Genomic DNA, 21661 nt, shown 5'->3' on the forward strand with positions numbered 1-21661 from the left:
ATCATGCCAGAGGAGTGCACAGGGTGGGAGACAGGTGTGTCCAGGGCTGGAGCCCTCCTGGAACCCCAGAAGGATTCCAGCTATGGGAGACTACTCCCTACTCCATGCAGCCCTCTGGGTAACTCAGAGGGTGATCCCAATTGGTAGGAGGGGACAAGGAGAGCAGCTCTTGCTTCTCCCAGCTCTCTAGGGTGAGTGGCTTTCCATGACAGCTGCTGCTGCCCAATGACAGCCTGCCCCCTTCCCTAGGGGCTTCCTTAGAAGTGGGGGGACCCAAAGAGCAGCCCTTTAGTGCCCCTTGGCTGGAGAACTCCCCTGGGTAGCTCGCCAGCCAGGAGGGAGGAACGTATGTACAGCCCAACTCCCAAACTTTTTTTAGCGCTAAAAATTTCACAGAAAATGGAGATTGGAGATCGTGATGACAACTTCACCAGTGTCTGGAGTTTATCTGCTCATGGACCAAGCTTCAGAAGGAAGTCTATTTGCAGCTCCCAGAAGGGTGATACCTGGATATAAGACAGAATAGAACAAAGAGCCCTGGACTGATAACAGCTTTAGCTTGATAAATTTAAAGAGTGGTCCATGCTGTTGCCACAGTTAACCGTGGGCAGCTCCATGCTGAGAATGCAATCACCAGATGGGAAAAGCATAGAACCCATTGAGGCACATTTCCCCAGGCTCTTGCTAAGCTGAATGTCCAGAGTGCTTTTTTTTTTTTTTTTTTTTTTTTTTAGAGGAGGAAGAGTCCTGGTTGGCAAGTCACAGTTGTGCAGGTGAGAAGCAGCATTAAGCCTTAACCTGCAACTGCTCTGGAATGGTTGTCAAGTTGCCTAACATTCCACAGATTTAGAATAGTTTGAAGGTCACAGCACCCTGCTGGCTATGAAGCGTGGCTGAGATCCTGGCTATGAAATGTGGCTATGAAACAGCAGGCTGGCATTTAGAACTCCAGTCTGACCAGCAGCAGCTTATTACATTTTAGATCCTTAAAGAGGAGTTCACTATAGCACTTTTTCATCATTAGATTAGCTATCAGTTATAGTCAAAACCATCGTCACTGATGTTAAGAGAAGGAAGGTTGGGAACCAGCACATTTTCATGAAGTAGAGTTGTCTCTCTCCTTCCTGGCACAGGGAATGCAGGGAAAACTTGTTCATGAGCTCATCAGGAACATGTCCTTTCCTAACAGAGGGGGCACTGCAAATACCAGTCCAAAGTGACCTTTCCTGAGAACTTCTCTCTAAGCTCAGTTTTATCTCCCAATTTAAAAGCAGCCAGATAAGTATCTTTGGGGAAAAAAAAAACAACCAAAAGGAAAAAAACAAAACAAAACAAAAAAAAACACTCAGAAAAATTCTATAACAAATCTTTTCTTCTGAAGAAAGAACATAAAATGAGCAATTAAATTTGCAACTTAATAAACAAAAGCTGTCACAAAAACACTGACCTGAAGATCATCAGTGATTAACCAATTCTAAGCCTGACAGATTAATAGCAAAAACAGGCAGCACAACCAATAGGAGCATCTCTTCACAGATACCATGACCTGATGCCTTTGTGTGTACAACTGACATTTCTATCAGGATATACAAAACACCTCATTCCATTGTCAAGGTCCAAAAGCTTGTGCACAACAACTTCAAGAATATTTATATATGAATAAATGCATGTATGCACGTGCACACAGATTATAATATGAAGTCAAATTTATGATTTCTTCTTTCAGAAAACACTGATTTTTTTTTCTTCTGTATTTCTAATGGAATGGAAGAGCTTTAGCAGCTGTAAGGTTCTTTCCTGTCCCTGTGCTTGTCTCAATCTTTGCAGCTGCAGTGTGCAAACATACAGAAATAGTTCATTTTAGTTAGGTATTGTTGATATGGAAAAGATATCGGCTTTGTATGCGTCCTTTGAAAACTCCAATTAAAAACTCCATGGGCAGGAGGAACAGAGAGGTCTTTAAAAATACAGATATTTAGAATTCAGAGGTCATATTCTATCAGATCAAAATTACTACTTGACTTGAACTACTTGACAATGTCAGCTTTGAAAAGGAAATTCAGCAAGAGAGAATCAAAGGGGAGAATGCTGCCTGGAGAACCTACTGCACACTTGCGTGACACTCCTCTTGAAAATGAGGGAAATATGGATGGCTCCTGTACAAAGTGGGAAAGATTGCAAAAGGAGAGATTTAGAAGGAAAAGATTGGAACAATGTTGCAGGTTATGGTTCACTTCTATCTACATGTATAGAAACTCCAGCTATGCCAAATACAAGAAAACAGTCAACTTTCACCAACTCCTTTGCAATAGGCAGGGATAAGAGACCGTATATGAAGAACTGAACTGCTCCAGATTAAATGATAATCAATTTCTGATGTAACTTGTTTGAAAAAGTGCAATTATGGAAGACAAGGTTCCTTGGGTGAATTTGATATCTTTTATTACACCAACCCAAATGGTTGGAGAATAGTTATTAAGCAAGCTTTCGGGTTCAAAAACCCTTCGTCAGGCTAAGGAAGCTTCAGCAGTTGGTGTGTGCTCTTCCTGGATGGAATGAAAAGTAAAGAAGCCAGGGGCTGGGCTGGGCTGGGGAGTCAGTTGCCAGGCAGATTATAATTATCAAAAATACAATGTCTATGTTTAGTCCATGATCTCTAGTATCCAGCAGGTTGATGAAATGGAGCTCATAGGCTCGTCTCTGGGAAGTGTTGTGTAAGTTTCCCTTGAGGATCAGGACTGAGAGATTGGAGAGAGAGTGGCCCTCCTGTGAGAAATGTGCCCCCACCAGTAATTGAGTGTTTCTGTCTTTGATGGATTTCCGGTGTGCATTCATTCTGGTGCACAGTTGTTGTTTGGTCTCTCCTACATATCTTCCATCAGGGCATTTGGTGCATTGGATGAGGTATATTACATTTCTGGAGGTGCAGCTGTAAGATCCAGGGATGCTGATGGCTCTGTTGTGGGGTGTAGTAATAGTGGGGGTGGTGGAGATGTGTTGGCAGGTTTTACATTTCTTGTCCTGGCACGGTCTGGGTCCTTTTGGTGTGTTCTGGGCTTGAGGAAGTTTGCTTCTGGTGATGAGGCTGGCGAGGTTTGGTGCTTGTTTGAAGGCTAGGAGGGGTGGCTCTGGGAAGATCTTTTTAAGAATAGGGTCTCTTTCTAATATGGGTTGCAATTTTTTGAGGATTTTCCGTACAGGTTCAAGGGATGGGTGATACGTCATAACCGGCGGTGTGCGATTTGTGGGTGTTTTTCTTCTGTCCTGCAGCAGTTCTTCACGTGGTACCCAGGTGGCTCTTTCAAACGTGCGATCTACCTCTCTGGAGGAGTGTCCTTGCTGGGTGAACGCCTTTTTAAGATTGGTGAGGTGGCAATCCCGGGTGTTCTCTTCAGTACAAATGCGGTGGTATCTGAGGGCTTGGCTGTATATCACAGCTTTTTTGGTGTGTTTAGGGTGATTGCTGGTTCTGTGCAGATATGTATGTTGGTCTGTGGGTTTCTTGTATACTGTGGTCTGCACTAAAATGGCCTCACAGTATGCCAACCTTTTTATGAGCCACCTGGAAGAAGACTTCCTTAAGAACTGCACCATCAAACCCTTGCTATACTTAAGATCTATCGATGACATCTTCATCATTTGGACTGAGAACCTGCAAACTCTGATTGAGTTCCACCAGAAATTCAAGTCACCATCCCTCCATCCGACTTTCTTCAGAATACTCCAGCACCAACATCTCCTTTTTAGACACAATGATCAGTATCCAGAAGGGTAAAATACAGACCACAGTATACAAGAAACCCACAGACCAACATACATATCTGCACAGAACCAGCAATCACCCTAAACACACCAAAAAAGCTGTGATATACAGCCAAGCCCTCAGATACCACCGCATTTGTACTGAAGAGAACACCCGGGATTGCCACCTCACCGATCTTAAAAAGGCGTTCACCCAGCAAGGACACTCCTCCAGAGGGGTAGATCGCACGTTTGAAAGAGCCACCTGGATACCACGTGAAGAACTGCTGCAGGACAGTAGAAAAACACCCACAAATCGCACACCGCTGGTTATGACGTATCACCCATCCCTTGAACCTGTACGGAAAATCCTCAAAAAATTGCAACCCATATTAGAAAGAGACCCTATTCTTAAAAAGATCTTCCCAGAGCCACCCATCCTAGCCTTCAAACAAGCACCGAACCTCTCCAACCTCATCACCAGAAGCAAACTTCCTCAAGCCCAGAACACACCAAAAGGACCCAGACCGTGCCAGGACAAGAAATGTAAAACCTGCCAACACATCTCCACCACCCCCACTATTACTACACCCCACAACAGAGCCATCAGCATCCCAGGATCTTACAGCTGCACCTCCAGAAATGTAATATACCTCATCCAATGCACCAAATGCCCTGATGGAAGATATGTAGGAGAGACCAAACAACAACTGTGCACCAGAATGAATGCACACTGGAAATCCATCAAAGACAGAAACACTCAATTACTGGTGGGGGCACATTTCTCACAGGAGGGACACTCTCTCTCCAATCTCTCAGTCCTGATCCTCAAGGGAAATTTACACAGCACTTCCCAGAGACGAGCCTATGAGCTCCATTTCATCAACCTGCTGGATACTAGAGATCATGGACTAAACATAGACATTGTATTTTTGATAATTATAATCTGCCTGGCAACCGACTCCCCAGCCCAGCCCAGCCCAGCCCAGCCCAGCCCAGCCCAGCCCAGCCCCTGGCTTCTTTACTTTTCATTCCATCCAGGAAGAGCACACACCAACTGCTGAAGCTTCCTTAGCCTGACAAAGGGTTTTTGAACACAAAAGCTTGCTTAATAACTATTCTCCAACCATGTGGGTTGGTCTAATAAAAGATATCAAATTCACTCAAGGAACTTTGTCTGCCTATGTCCTTAGACCAACACGGCTACAACCCAAACCCCTGCAATTATGGAAGAGACAGTCACACTGACCACCTGCTGTAACCAAGGCTGCTGTCACTGCTTGAAAAGTAGCCCTACTACTCCTGTCTCCATGAACATTACTCAATATTAAAAGGCTGAACCATCCAAGTCTTCTTAAACGTTCTCAAAATTGTTCCTGCTTTCATGGAAAGATTACCATTTTGATGACCCTGCATTGCCTTTAGTTGGTAATGTGCAGACCCCATATGCATTAGACCAAAAGCTCAAAGACTGTAGAGTTTCATAACTGAACTGGTAAACCATCTGCCAGAATGGCTATAGTGTCACAAGCTATTCTAGTAAGAGCTAGAATTACCAGAAAAATGGCACAATTATTTCAGGAATAGAGGAGAGGCTGCTGCCTCCATATTCTCTACTACATTCCATTTTGATTTCCATCTGAGAATCTTTGATGTTTCCCAGGAAAATTCCAGTGACTCGCTACTGGAACCTGACCCAGGAGCAGTCCATCTCAACAATTATAAACCCCCTATAGTTTAACGTTTTGTGTTCCCACTTTACCAGCTGGACACTGAATGGGGTATGATACCTACTTGAGTAGAATTCTAATATCTGACCATCCCACTTTCTGAAAACATTTTCCAACTCTAGCCTTGTAGTAAGAGTCACATAATCAGGAATTATGCCAAAACTTCAGAACAAGCTTTTTCAGGGGGGAAAAAAAAAGATAAAAGGAAAGTTCTGCTCAATAACTCCTCCAATTGTCAAATGGGGGGATCATTTTTGATCAACTAGTCTAGAGTCATCCTTGCATGAAGAAGTGCAACAAAAATGTTTAATAGAATGTGTATGGAAAGCAGCTACTTGCTTCAAAATGGACAAGATGAATAAGAAGAGAGAGGGGGGAAAAAGGGGAGTGACCTGGAAATGAAGGAAAAAAACAGCATAAAAGAAGAGGTAACTTGTTCAGTTAACCCAAGATAAGCCTTTTATTTTCCTGCACACCAACAGTGTGGCAGCAGGGGGCGTGGGGAAGGGGCATCCTTTCTGCTGCATTTCCTGGTTTGGACTACATAGAGTAGGAGTGGTGGGCGGGGCTTTATTTCTTTTTCTTTGCAGTCTCAAGAGCAGCACAAAGCCCAAGCAGACAAACCCTGAGTGCTTCAGTGAATTGTTTCAAAGTATCTCCCTATTGCTACAGACATCCTGAATCATTCATTCCTGTGTGGTTGTACGCGCATGCAACAAATAAGAATCTAACCTTAAAAAAGATACTTCAGGCTGAATAATTTCCCTAGTCCTTTATCTGTTCAAGTATATTTCACTCTCAGTGGGCTAAAAATACTGCTAAAATTCTACAGGGTGATATTCTTGCACTCTGCACTTCCTGCCCAAACCAGGAAGTGCAGAGTACTACAAACACTACAAACAGAAAAAGCAGTCACAGAAGTCTCATGAACCTCAAAGAAGCTGGGGGAAGGGTATCATTTGAAAGGTTGGGGCCAGTCCTAATTTTTATTTATGTGTTTAAATTACTGACACATCCTAGATTCCACTCACACCAGCAAATAATATAAGGTAAAAAACCTAATAAAATCCAAGAGATTCAGGGAAAGGGTAAAAAGAAAATCTACTCACCAGCAAGTGGAGCTCTCAGATTAAATTACCTCAGCACATCCACGCTGTAGGAGCCATGCACCTTCCCTTGCAATCCCTCACCCCTCCTTAAGTATTTTAATGACAGGTAAATAATTCACCATTCCATTACATTTTCTCTCTCTTTCTGTTCAGGAAGAATCTGTGAACAGATTACACAGCTCTCAAATGTATTTGTTATACTTTGAATTGTTTTTGAGAATTTAATGGCCAATTTTTCCCTTGCAGTCGATTCTTCAAAATTCACACTGTGTTGGTTAGTTAACATAAGCCATATAGCACCATTTCCATCCCTGAATAGGCAAACATGTAACCAGCCCAATGATAATAATTTCCAATATTAAATCATATATGCTTAAATGTACACTTCAAAACTTTGATTTCATTAAACAACAGAACTTAAGATATCAACACTCTGAGTATTCACATTAGCAAAACTCAGACATTGAACCAGTCATGGAAAGCAAATGCAACAGGCTGGTGAAGCACTAACTCATAGCTAACTTTGAAATTCAAGTATTAACAGATTTTTCTTCTTGTGCTTCACTCAGCTCCATAACTTAATAGTTATTGGTGCATTAAACAATAGTGTATCCATTTAATATTCCTGTTGTAGTTCTAATGGACTGAAAACTTTCCTCTGCTAGTCTCATATTCACTTAACTAGCTACAAAAATTTTGAAAGAGAGGATCAAGGAATATCAATGCACAGCTGTAGAGACACCACGTGGGGGACTCTGCCTAATAAAAAATAATCACTCCCTTGTGAAGCTGCCTATGTTGATGACTTCCCCCTAAAATGGGATGAATTCCAACTTCCACTGGTTCTAGTGCTATTTGATTGTAATGGGTTTGGTTACAGAGTTTCAAATCATCCTGGATGATTTCTGGGTATAGATGGTTTCACTCAAAGGCTACGAACAACAGAACAATTCTCAAAAGGGCTTAGGTTCCTTTTCTAACTCCTCAAAGGTTCTGACATCTCATATAAGCAATTAGCAACTTCACAATCTTCATGTATGCTATATGGCTCTGGGGAGAGAGCTGAGAGGACAAGCTGTTTGATCCATATACACATCTGACGTCAGTTTAAGCTTCAAAGGTGAGCAACACATTTTCCTTACTTCATAAAAAAGGTCAAATGTCAGAGCTTGGATTTGATTTGCCCTCTTGGCAGGGAAGATAGCTAACAGACAACGAACAGTGGCTCCCAAGTGGCTCAAAGGAAATATTCATAAGCTTACTGTTAGAGTCACATCCTGGGAACTCACTGGCTGATAAGGGAGGAAAAAGATGCACCTGCTCTTTTAAGAAAAAAAGGGTAGGGTGGAGCAAAGATAAGTACTTAAAATAAAAATCAAGTGCTGAAATTACTTTGTCAGATGCACCTCAACTATGAAAAAAGGATAGAGACACCTTTGTCTCTAGTAACTGATCTAGGATTAATGGAACCAAGCAGGATAAGGAAAACATTTCACATACAACAACAAACAAATATGTTTTCATCTACAAACCCATGATTTCCTGGTGGAAGGAACACAAACTCCCACAGAGCTTGCTGCTTTACAAAATCTCAGCGCACAATCTTGCCAGAAATTGAGCATCAAAACCCATGCAATCAAGTGAAGCAACTCTGAATTGAGGGAGAAAATGATTTCCTTTGACAGACAAGGTTCTAATAAGAATGGGAGAGCTTGACACAGCTTGTAGATCAGTGTCACAACTAGCAAGCTGATACCAGGGTTCCCTGGACAACATGAGACCTGTCTGATGTAATTTTCTTCATGTCCTAATATTCATAAGAATAGGGAATGGGAACAGGCCTACAGAACTCCCAGACCTCAGTCAGAAGGAGCCCATCTCCTAACAAGTCTGCTGGAGAAGAGTCAGTACAGTTTTTGTAAGGGTAATCCTGCCTCAGATCTGATGGATTTTTTTTGAGGGGGTTAACAGGAATATGGATAAGAGGAATTAAGTTGACATAATACATTTGGACTTCCAAAAAGCTTTTGACAAGGTCCCTCATTAAAGACTTAAAAAAAATTGAACTTATACAGGATTGGAAGGAAGGATATTTTGTGTGTTAAGAACTGGTTAAAAGCTAGGAAGCAAAGGTTAGAGCTGAATGATCATTTTTGAGTATGGAAGGAAGTCAGAAGTGGGGTCCTGCAAGGATCTTTGCTGGGTCCTATTTTGTTCAGCATTTTCATCAATGGACATGGAAATGGAGGTGCATAGTGAAATTTCCAAGTTTGCAAATGATACTAACTTATTTTGTGTAGTCAGGTCCCAAGCTGACAGAGGAGCCACAGAAAGACCTCACCAAGCTAAGTGAGAGGGCAATAAAAATAGAAGATGAACTTCAATGTCAACAAGTGGAAGATAATGCACACAGGAAAAAATAACCTAGACTACACACACACACAAAACACTGGGTTCTCAACTAGCTGTTATGACTCAGGAAAGAGACCTTGGAGTCATTGTAGACAGTTCTCTAAATACATCAGATCCATGCACAGCAGTGACCAAAAAGGCTAATATAATGGTGGGCCTTTTTTTACCATCTTTAACAAGGTAATTGAAAAAAAAAAAAAGCTGGAAACAATCATACTATACAAATCCATGGTGTGTGCACACATCTTGAATACTGGTGCAGTTCTGGTCCCCACATGTCTAAAAAAGATGTAGTAAAATCAGAAAAGGGACAGAGAAGGGCAACCAAGATGATCACTGGTATGGAGTAGTTATCATATACCAGGAGAGACTAATAAGTGTAGGACTTTTCAGTCTGGAAAGTAGTAGGCTGAGGAATGATATGACAGAGGTCTAAAAATCATGCAGGGTATGGGACAAACTGAATAGGGAAGTGTTATTCGCTGGTGCCAGAATACTGAAACTATAGAGCATCCCCTGAAATTAGTAAGAGACAGTTTGAAAAATAACAAGAGGAAGTTCTTTTTACACAGCCCATGATTAGCCTACCAAACTCATTATCACAGGAGGTTGTAGAGGCAGACAGTGTGGCCAGTTCAAAAAAGGATGAGAAATTCCTGGATGACAGATTTATTAATAACTATTAAACAGAACAGTCAAGAATGTATCCTTTGGCATCTCTAAACTAAATGACAGCAGATCCAAGGATGTTAACAAACATGAGAAAGATTACTCTAAATACACCTGGATTCAATGCTCTCCCTCCAAATCATCCACTCCTACTACTGTCAGAGGCAGGATACTGGGCTAGATGAACCACTGGTCTCACCCAGTATGACATTTACATCTGATTCTCTCAAGCTTTGAGATATCAACTGTACTTTATATTAAAAAAGTGTGCCTTTATCCTTCCTCTAACAGGCTGGTGAGTTTGTATCCCTTTTGCTTGACTGCAACAACTAAAAAAATCCAAGATCATCATATAATCCCTTGCAGTACCCTTACTGTTACCAACAAGGAAGAGGAAAAAGACTGCAAAATCTGAAGGTAGAAACTCAGGCTCATCCCTCAAATGAGAGGTATCACTTTTCAATGCAGTTTAGCAACCACTGATCCTTCTGGTCACCCAGACCTTTGATGCGTATGCCCAGGCAGGAGTTTTTGGAGGAGTGGAGACTGCCCCAACCTTCCATCCCCCCATTTAGGCCACTGAGACAGAATCCAAAGGCCAGACCGGGCCCAGACAATTGGTGCTTCCACGGATGTACTTGTATAAGCATCCAGGAATTGAACCTGGGTCTCCTGTGTGGCAGACAAGGATTCTACCACTGAACCACAGGGAACTCCTCTCAACTCAGTAAATTCAGATGAACCTTGCAGGAGATGCAGCCCAGGCCCAGCCATAACAGCCAAACAAGCTATACAAGCCCAGGTAACAATTCTGCAGGGCTCGGATGTTGCATACATAATCTCTAAAATCATCTTAATAGGTGAAGCAAGAACAAAAGTATAACCACAAAACAGATGAGGTTTCAGATTTGTAAATCTGCTCATAAACAGGCATCCATAACACAAGTTTCAATGGCACTGAATTAACTCTGAACAGCTCTGAAAACTTGAAAAGATTTTCAGATTATATCACTCCCACAAAGAACTTTAGTTTTATGGAGCCCTCTCATCCCAGTAAACACCAATGGGATAGAAATAGCTCCTACACAAAGTCACTTGTTACGTGCATCTAGATTTGCAACATTTTTATGACGACTTCTCAAAGTATGCCTTTGAGTGCTGCTTATTTTGGGGAAAAACTTAATGGTACAGGAACTGTATGCTCAGCATGGATCAAAAAAGTTCCCTTCTCCTCTTAGTCACAAAATGAAAAATTTGGATTAAAACGCTCTGACCCCAAGATACTGCAAAATGAGCAAAGCAAGCCCTTTTCTACACATTTCTATCTCTAGGTCTAGCACTGGCCAAAGCACATTAAAAAGTACACCCTTCTCTCATGCATTGCACATACCCAATGTGCTGAAGACTACTACACCAAATCCTAAAGCTTCCCCCATTTCATCAGAAGTGGATGATGGCATTAATCTTATTAAAATATGCATCCGGTATTATTTAAACAATGACCAAAACATTATCAGAAAGGGAGTATGTGAAATAAAATTAGCTGTGTGATCAGCTGGAGAGAAACAGATTGAAGGCTGCCTGCTCCTGAAAAAGTTAGACAGAACTTCTTTATAACTTTGACTATAAAACACTGGATTCATAGTTCAATGTTAAGGATTCATCTGCTTTAGAATTATTCTAGGATCACAAAGTATGGCTTTGAGTTCCTATCACTGGACTGACTATACAGAGGCAATTTCATGGGGCAGAATAACTTTGTCTCCCTGACAATTAAAGGACCACAACAAAAAGAAGCATTGCCACAGCCAGATTAGTTTCTGCATGGCCCTGACATGCTTGCATAGGTTCAATTTGCAAAAGGAACCAACAATTCTCAGGTTCCTGGGGGCTGCCCCACTGCAGTTACTGGAGTAGCTTCCAGTTCTTCTACTGAATGTAACATCACTTGAATTACACACATTCTGGCTAAACCATGGGGCCACCTGGATCCCCCAAAACGGGTTTTCAACGTTTTTGGATCAGTGTACCCCTCCCTGGCAGCCAGATGAGGAGCAGCGTACCCCAGCTGTCGGACAAGGAGCAAGGTGGGGGGTGGCATGTAGCCAGATATGGAGTGAGAGGGGGTGGCATGAGGCTGAACGCAGAGCCGGGGGGAGGGGGTACGCAGTTGAATGTTGAGCGGTGGCAGCCGCTGCATGCGAGCTTCTGCCGCTCTCTGCATATGGCTGGGTGGGTAGTGCCTGTATGGCAGCAGGGGATGGTGCTTGGCGGTGCTCTGTGCCTGCGTACCCCCAGGGCCTTCTCAAGTACCCCTGGGGGTACGTGTACCCCCGGTTGACAACCCCTGTCCTAAAAGAACGCTTGTGTATGCATGCACTTCAAGCCCCATGTTAATCATGTCATGGGAGACTTCTCTTAATGAAAAGTTTTCTGCATTATAGCATGGAAAATGCATTTCAGTGCCCATCATTAAAGCATGTAGTAAAAGGAAATGGGGAATGAAGGAGGTTACATTACTGTTGCTTCTCATTAACCATGCCCAAATTCATAGGCGACGCATGGGGGGGGGGCATGTGCCACCCTGAGATTGGCTGTTGCCAAAGCTGCTGCTGGCTTCTGTGGGCAGTTGCTGCCTGCCCCTGCCCCCCACTTGCCACCAACACAGCTGGCAGCAGCTGTTGCCGGCAGTCCCCACTCCCCGTCATGGTGCCTCCCCCCAGTCATAGCAGGCACCAATCATTCATGCCCAAATTATACTCCAACGGAAGACTCAGAGTAAATAAAGGCAGGCACAGTAAAACCTGGCTTAGGGAATGTATTAACAGTGCAGCCAGTGCATTCTGAAGATGGAAAACACAGCCAAGAGGCTAAAGCAAGGGTGGCAAACATCTGAACCGTGAAGCCACTCTATCCCTACCCACTACCTTTGGAAACTGGTGGTGTGGCCTGCCACAGAATTCAGGGTCCTTTGGCTCAACTGACTGTGGCCATCAGTAGCAAGCTTGGTCCTAGATAGATGCCCCACCAACACCTAGCCTGGCTGCCCCCGGTCCTTGGACTGGATCCAGCCCCCAAAGTCCAGATGTGGCCCAGGGTCATAGCAGAATTTGACGTGCTTCAGCTAAAGGATTGTGAGTAGACCCAAATACTGGCAGGCACACATACAAAGGGAGACCACCCACCTAAAAAAAATAATGCCAGATGGGAATGAATGTTAATGAAAACATAACCCAGCAACCATACATATCTTTCAGAAAAGCCTCATCTGATTTCCATGTTTGGCTCCGTTTTCAGCAAGCATACCACACAGTATTCTCAGTTTGGGGCCATGCTAAGCACTGCCAAATCTAAAAGAATGAATACCAGTTCAGACACCAAGAAGGAAAATCTCAACAGCTCTCATGCTTTGGACCAGCAGTGTCAAACTCAAACAAGCTGGCAGGCTATATCCTGGTTGTAGGGCTTCTCACAGGCCAGATAATCCACTTCAGGATCTGGCCTGTGGGGTTTTCTGCTGCACCTGCCAAAACTACTGTATCAGCATAACCAGCATGTGGGAGTTAATACCACTACTGCTCACCAACCTGCCACAGGTTTGCTTCCTGAATGGTGATCAGGAACTGGAAATTTGGTGGTCTGTAAAGAGCAGGGTAGTGGTAACCCCTGAGGTGTTGGCCACACTAGCACAGTGGCTCTGGGGGTTGTGGTGAAAAGCCTTGCTGGCTTGATCTGGAGGTGAATCAGATGGCTAGAGTGAAACACTGCAGTCTAGATGATCCACCTCCACAAGTGTTATGTCTGACACCCCTGTTTTATACCACTCCTGGTTGAGTCAAATAAGCCCCAATAGCTATTGTCCTGCCATGACAGCAATACCATTACTTGCTCTTAGCAGAAGCATTTTTTCAGGTCTGAAGGAAGCACTACTGCAGAGGTATAGTACCTGACAACTGAAGCTCCTAAAGGAAAATGCTAGGAGACTCACTAAAATGTCCCAAGCAGTAAAGCCTCAGGCAACAGACTGAATTCCTGTCTTGTGCCAGACTGCAGCTACGTATCTTACCTTTTTTCCATGCTGACCACTGTGTTGACAAAAATACCATTCAGTGCTAATAGTTTGAATTCCCTCTTCTCTCCAAAGGATTAAAATGCATCCTGACTGATGTACAATAAAGAGGAGGAAGGAATGACAATATGGAGAACTTACCTGAAAAATTCCGTGACACCAGCATTGTTGTGAGGATCGCACCCTGTGCAGAAGAAAGAGCATGGATAAATAGGTATGATCATTTCAGATCACAGCAGGTACTGAAACACAGCCTTCCAGAGTTTAACAACAGCCCCAGGCACAGGATGGGGCAGACAGATGCTGTCCAATAGTTATGTTACTTTTTACACTAGGAATGGGAGTCAGAAGACTGACCAGCAGGGCAGGCAACAGCTCTAAAAGCTCAGTTCCTTATTTCAACTTTCATGTATAGGAGAGATAGGGGAGTATGAAGAGAAAGAAAACTAGAAGCTTTGCAGGAACAACCCCCCCCCCCCCCAAAATAAGGTGTTACAGAGCAGGAGATCTTAGCAAGCACTTTGCAAATATTCATAAGCTCATTTTCCAAAACTCCATTGCCAGATAAATATTAGCCCCACTTCAGAAGAAGCACTCGGGCAAATAAGAAAAAGAACATTTACAGGCTCAAACTTAGTAGCAGAGCTACAAATACACAAATTCATCTAGTCCTTTGCTTTAAACAATGCCAAACCCCCCCTTCCCACCACCCAGAAAAGAAAACAGACTAACCTTCAGTTTTCTTCTGGCATTGAACTTTCTCAAGCACTCCACAGTCTCTTGTCTGTGCATCATTGAGGCCACAGTGGATCGTTGCTGGAAAACAGAATCAAGAAAGGATCATTAAAGTGTTCTAAACAAATTAGCAAGACAAGTTCTTCCTCCAACTCTCTACTTATGCACCACCAATATGCAAACCAACATGACTAAGCTCCTCATTTTCAGGTGCCCAGTTTTTTAACCAGATACTAGCTTGATAATGAGGACTTGATGGCAGAAATCAGCTATAATGTGACATTAGTAACAAGCTAACTTGTTTGAAATCTCTTGCCACAGTATGAGGTCAAAGGCCTGGGAAATTAAGTAACTGAGGTACACATGAATAACAATGATCTGTTTCTCAGATGCCTAAGAAAAAGTGAACATAAAAATAAGGCAAGTCAAATTAGCCAGTAATTACACAGAGAGGAGCAACAGAGAGAAGATGTGGAGTTTTGTTACTAAAACCTCAAAAAGAAAATTCAAACTACAGAATAAACACCATTTGCATGGTCCTCCTGATACCTAGTGAACAAAGCTCTCATTGAATCTGAGTTTGTGACTGGCCCAGTATGCAAAGGACTCAGCCGCCTCACATCAAATGCCAGAGATATTTAGCAAGCAATGGGGAGAGAATCATGTGGCTTAGGCACAGAATTCTACCGTATCAAACCAACAGCCTGAGCATAACTTTTAGAAGGTGGTGCAAACTTGCACAAGCAGCTGGCTGAAGTAATGGCAGCTGCAGGAGCTGCACTTCCCAGAAGTACCACCATTGATTCAGAGCACATTAGGAAGCCAGAGGAGAATGCCAGAACTAGTTAAAGCTTACTCAAACACACTAGTACTAGTCTGGAATCTCTTTACAAGCTCAGTGGGTGAAGAATTATCATGGCCGAACTACAGGTATTCTAGATCCTCCATTAGCTACCTCTTGGTTTGAACAAATTCTTCAAGATGTGAGAAAAAAAACAAAACAAAACAAAACAAAAAAAACCACACATGTTGTGTTGAAAATCTGCTAGTTATGGAAGGAACAGCACAGGTGTTGAACTCACCCAGCCTGTGGTACAGGGCCTGTGCACAGGCTGGCTCTGCATTCCAATACATGTCCTGAAGCAACCAGAGCAGGTGCTGGTCTTGCTCCTATCACTCCAAGTTGGAGCAAGCACTGTGTAGCCTACCCAGCACACCCCACTTGCTGCCTGTGGGTCATTTTGAGACCCACAGGGGCCACATAATACAGCTCTGACCCTTAGAAGATATTTTGGACATCCCTGCTCTACAGCGACCTCAAACCTACCAACCCTGCTTTAAAGGCTAGGCACCTGATGCAAATCAGCACTGACAACTGTTGGAGGAGAAGGAGGTGCTCAGCTGATCTCTTCTAAAGAGCATCTTGTTTCAGGTTTACTCTGCCTCCTGTGGAGTGAACACAAGGCCTGAACATGAAGCTGTAGCAATGTGGCTTGCATATAATGCCACAAAGCATTAAGACTGTTGACCCTGGCAGGCATGTCTCGTGCTTCCATGCAAAACCATGGCTAGTCTTTTGGATCACTTAAGGACAGCAACAAGTCTCAAGAATGGGGATGTATGCATCATACACAAAGGGGATGCAATGGACACTGTGAGAACAGCTTTAAACACCAAAGGCGTTTCTACACATGCTTGAGGGCTTGGGGGAGGGCAGAGCGTTTTAATTAGAACAGCTCTGAGAACCACTCTAATTAAAGTGCCTACTGTGTCTCATGCATTATCGTCCCTGCATTTCAAAATGAATAAGCTGTAGTTAAAGGGCGTCCGTCGCCACTCTGAAGTACAGGAACACTGATAAACAAGACACAGAGGCTGCTGGAGGTACACTAATTAGCACGCTCCAGCAGACTTGATTAATTGAGTCTGCTCTGATGCGCTGCAATTACACTGTGTCAGAGCAGCTTCCCATGTGAAAGTTAAAATATAAAAGCCACAATTTGGTTACAGACATGCAAGAAAAAAAACCCTCTGCTAGTGTAAATGTGCACAGTTCCAACTGCAATAGAACCTGCCCCCATTACATTAGATAAGGATCCAGCCCAGTGTTCACAATGATAATAGTACACAAACACAACACTTGAATTGCCAGCTACATTTCTCTTGGAGAAATGGGAAACTTACCGCTATTCTCTCATAAACAGGTAAACAAGAGTTAGCTAATAGCATACTAAGAACACAAAAGGAAACCAGCAGCAGCATGCTATGGTATTAGATGATTCTGTTTAGTCAGTTTCAAGTAGAAACATTCAGTCTGACAAAGGGAGAAGTCATTCCCCAACCTGCCCCCAACTGCATTTCAGGATATCCCTGCCAGCTCTGCAGGAGATGAGAAGATAACCACACTTGTGGTCTATAAAGGAGACAGCTTAATGGACAGAACTAGCTAAAAACATTTCACTACTTCCAGCATTACAGCTACAGTTAATGACAATATGGTAAGCCTGTTTTTCAAAGCCAAATGTGAAAATGCTCCAACTCAACTGCAAAGACAAACTACCACAAACTGGGACTGAAGATTCATAAGTCACAAGCCCTGTTGTCCCCCTGTACATGACTTATTATGATGTGCACCAAAAAATAATTAAGTTCCTGGATAAATTATCCTGAAAATCAAAGCCATTTTTCTGCAAATTCCAAAATGAACTATGTAACCCTATGCAACAGGTTGGCCCTTCCCCTGTCACCACCCACAATCCAAAGTAAACAATCTAGTTTAAGGCAGCGCTTGATTTCTGCCACCAGAAGTACTTAGAGGTGCACAGATTTATTGGTGCCAATATGATATGGACCGATGTAAGGAAAATTGACATTATTGGTAATTGGCTTTTTTGGCTGATAAATGCCCCATGCATGCATGCAGCCGCAACACCCGTGTAGCCCGGGAGCTTGAAGAGCAGCATCCAGTTGGTACGTCAGGATGGGGCTGGGCAAGGGGTGTGGGGGAGGGCAGATTGAGGCCCCCCCACGGTGAGGGAGGGAGTGGGGCTGGGGCAGGGTCAGGCACTGCCCAGCCCAGGCAGGGCAGGCCAGGCCTGGGGATGGAGGTGTGGCTTGTCTGGGGGCCACAGGAAAGGGAAGCAGCTCCTGCTGCTGTGTGCACCCTAAGGGAAGGCACAGGGGGGACATGTACCCCCTGGAATCTGTGCGTGGAGCAAGGGTAGGCTGCTGCTGCAGCCTGGGGCTGGCACCTGGACCTTTCCTGCAGGAGAGCTGTGTTCAGGACGGGTGGCGGTGCTGGGAGGGGGGGCTACAGGCTAGGCTAAAGCCACTCCAAAATTCACCATAGCACCCCCCCGCAGACAGCCCCAGCTCAACTCCCCTGCCAGGAAGAGCCTGAAACCACCCCTGGCCTCAGCCCCAGCCTGCCCTCTCCCTGTGCACACATCTGGGGGGCACATGCCCCCCCAGTGCCTCCCCTGGGGCTGCACGCAGCAGTGGGAGTCACCCCCCACTTTCTACACCCCCCAGACGAGGTGCTCACAGCTGTTCCGTGCCCTGCCTGGCTGGGCAGCACCTGCCCAGCCTCACTTCCTCCCTCACTGTAGGGGCCTTGATCTGTGCCCTGCAAGCCCCTCCCCCTTCCCCCCCAACAGACTTACCAGCCAGACACTCCTCTCCAAGCTGCCAGGCTTGCATATCAGCAATCAGATCAGCATCAGCCAATATGGCTCATTAAAAATCTTTATTGTTGTACCCCTAGAAGTACCCCTTTGCTCATCATCCCTATCCTCAATATGCTGTTTCACCATGGATATTTATATGACTGGAACAAAAAATGGACAGGAAGGGAGAAACTTACGCAGACCCATGGGTGTTTGAGAGCCTGGTCTGCTGTGATGCGTTTTGCTGGGTTTATCGTCAGCATTTGATTGATCAAGTTCTTTGCTTCAGGAGTTACTGTGTCCCACTCAGGTGATGGGAACTAGGAGAAAAGGAGAAGAGAGGTGAGACCCTGAACACCATAACCCTTCCCTTTCTAAAGGGAACGCACTCCCCTAGACTGAGCCGCACTCAAGCATTAATCCCTTTGGAATTGGAAAGCTTGCAGGGGACATGAAGCTTTGCAAAGCACCTACAGCATGAAAGCTCTAAGAAACCTGATGAATGACTCCAAAGCACAATGTATACATACATGTGCCACTTTGATGGCTGTATACTGAATGCCCATTGACTAGCTAGGCACAGTTTTTTGGTTGGATGTGATACCTTTTATTTGACCAATCGACTAGTTGGAAAAAACTTCTTAGCAAGCTTTCAGGTGCAGTCACCCTTCACTAGGCAGCATAGGGAGTCTCTGCTGGTCTGAGACTCCAAGGAATGAGAGAAGCTAAGTGTGGTAGGATGTCAGTGAAAGTATAAACAGGTAGCAGTAAGCAAGACAAAAAGGTAAAGCAGGGGAGGGGGAAAAAGAGCAGGAGGAAAGGGAAAAAGCCCCCCAAAGGTCAGAGGGAGAAAACAAAAGGTCTCCCTTTGACCTGTTTTCTATTTTTGTTTTCTCTTTCCCCTTGCTCTTGCCCTTCCCCCCCTGCTTTACCATTTGTCTTGGTTATCTCTACCTATTTACAGTTTCACTGACATCCTACTACACTTTTAGCTTCTCTCATTCCTTGGCGTCTCAGACTAGCAGAGACTCCCTATGCCTGGCAAAGTGTTACTGTGCCCGAAAGCTTGCTAAGAACTTTTTCCCAACTACCGTACTCAGTTGGTCTAATAAATGATATCACATCTGAACCAAAAAAACCTTGCCTGCCTATGCCCTTAGACCAATACAGCCACAACCAAAAACTCATTGACTACTATACACAGGTAAACAAACATTTCAAAATTCAGTCACACTATTGGAATTTATTCAGACTAAAAACTCAAGGAGAAAAGTTTCAGATCTTTAAAATGAATATTCAGAGCAGGTGCATGAAAAGAGAAGAACAATCTCCTTTAACTCACAACATTCCTCCCACTCCTCATCACTAAAAAGCTGTAATAAGGTCTGCAGAATCCCAAATTGATATCCAAGGAAAGAAGTTACTCACCAATAACTTGAGTTTGAGGTGTCCTGTCTATCTGCATGTTCCCTTGTGAAGGTACATGCACCTCAAACACTCAAGCTCAAGAACTATAGTAGGTGCCTTTATAACATGCATGTCTTACCTCTACTTGTGTGTCTGAGGGACAGGGGAAGGAGGAGGAATATGGAATGAGCCCATGGAAAACGCATCATGAAGAACTGCAGATACAAATAGGGAATGTGTCTCTCTTTCAAATGAGCTTCCATATGCACATTCTGCAGTGGGAAAAGCTCTGTCCACTTGGAGGCATCTATCAAATCTCTAGGCCAGGGGTTGGCAACCCCTATGCGTGCCAAGCATGGCATGCGAGGCCATTTTCCTTGGCACAAGTTAGGGCCAGGGAGGCAGCAGCTGTTTGCAGCCTTCCGACTGCAGCCAGCCCCAGCTCTGGGTAGCTGCTGCTAGCTGGGAGCCTGGGCTGCTCGTAGCAGGCAGCTGGGACACTGCAAGCCCTGCTGGGAGCAGCCTGGGCTCCATGGCTATCAGCAGCTACCAAGAGCTGGGGCCGGCTGCAGTTGGGAGGCTACAAACAGCTGCTGCCTCCCTGCCCCTGGCCTTGGCCCCAATGGGCACAGTACTGGCACCTGTTGCCTTCTCGGAGCCTGGGGCTGGGGTGGGAGGGCAGCAGCTGTTTGTAGCCTCCCAGCTGCAGCCAGCCCCAGCTCTGGGTAGCTGCTGATAGCCACGGAGCCTGGGCTGCTCTCATGGAACCTCTGCTGCAAGCAGCCCGGGCCCTGTGGCTGTCAGCAGCTACCCAAAGCCAGGGCCAGCTGCAAACATCTGCTGCCACTCTGCCCTGGCCCCACCTGCCTCCCAGCCCCAGCCCTGGCCTCAGGGAGGCAGCACATACTGGCAATGCTCCCCACTGTGCTGCCCTCGGCACTTCTGCAAAGCAGCATTAGAACCTGGCACAGCAGGGCACAATGGGGGGGAGCAGAAAGCTGCCTGCTCCCAGCTCCCCACTGCCTTGCCACACTTCCCCTGCAGGCGGGGGCAGTAGAGAGGGGCACAACCCTGTACTGCTACCCGTGCTGCTCCCATGCACACAGGGGAAGTGTGACAGGGCAGCGGGGAGCTCAGAGCAGGCAGCTTTCTGTGCCCCCTGTTGTGCCGGGTTCCAACATTGCTTTGCAGAAGTGGTGCAGGCAACACAGCAGGGAGCATTGCCGGTATGCGCTGCCTCCCCGGAGCCCAGGGCACGGGCCGGGGCTGGGGCGGAGAGGTAGCAGATGTTTGCAGCTGGCCCAGGTTCTGGGTAGCTGCTGACAGACACAGAACCTGGGCTGGGGGGCAGAGGCTTTGGGTGGGAGGCAAGGGTCATGATCAGGGCATCCTGCCATGTACCCCCTGCCCTCATTTTGTTTTTCTGGCATGCTGGCACTCCGGCACCTTTCAAGGTAGCCGTTGTGGGGCACTCTGGCCAAAAAACATTGCCTACTCCTGCTCTAGGCAAATCATTACCAAAGAACTGCTTTGCAGAACAGCTTCTCTGATGGCATAATGCTTAGTAGAGGTTCATGAAGCTCTGGGCACATGCTTTTCAGGTGCTAGAATTAGAGAGATTTTGAGGAGAAGTCAAAGCTGCCTGGCTGGAGCATACTCCAACCGTAACCTATGGGCTCACTTTAGCAATTTTACTGCAGGCCCAGCTGCTATCCAAGCAACATTTACATGGTCTTTGGGCAGATACTGCTTTCCTAATGTATGAAAGGTAAACAGCCATGGGGATTTACAGAAAAGCTAAACACTGTTCATGTAAAGGAACAAGGCTCTCTTCAGTTCCAGTTCCACGATGGTAAGATCATGGGGAAAGTTTCCCAGGGAGGATTTGCCATCACTGTATATAATCTCACCCACCCTTCTGGCCAAGGTGATGGCCACCAAGAAGGCAGTCTTCACGGATGGACGGAGTAGCAAACAAGTTGCCATATGTTCAAAGAGCAGGTGCATCGGGGCTGTAAGGACTAGGTTTGAGTCTCACAGAGCTTCTCTGGTTCTTGAGGATTTTCTGCACTGGCAGGTGGAAGACAACAGACTGACTCTCAAAGTGTGTGGTAAGCTACAACA

The 21661-nt window shown here is 45.0% G+C and overlaps 1 protein-coding gene across 15 annotated transcripts in view; it reads right to left on the reverse strand.

Annotated features, from left to right (window-relative positions):
- Positions 1-21661, reverse strand: part of CAMK2G (calcium/calmodulin dependent protein kinase II gamma) — a 172736-nt gene that overhangs the window by 36453 nt on the left and 114622 nt on the right. For all 15 annotated transcript variants that reach the window (XM_059729735.1, XM_059729736.1, XM_059729737.1 and 12 more), the window contains exons 10-12: positions 18328-18450; positions 14463-14546; positions 13872-13914 (exon numbers count right to left, since the gene is read on the reverse strand). In XM_059729735.1, the coding sequence (XP_059585718.1) occupies positions 13872-13914; positions 14463-14546; positions 18328-18450 (250 nt within the window). The remainder of the gene's footprint in view (positions 1-13871; positions 13915-14462; positions 14547-18327; positions 18451-21661) is intronic.

The sequence above is a fragment of the Alligator mississippiensis genome, chromosome 6 (assembly GCF_030867095.1).
Source record: "Alligator mississippiensis isolate rAllMis1 chromosome 6, rAllMis1, whole genome shotgun sequence".
Lineage (NCBI taxonomy): Eukaryota > Metazoa > Chordata > Crocodylia > Alligatoridae > Alligator > Alligator mississippiensis.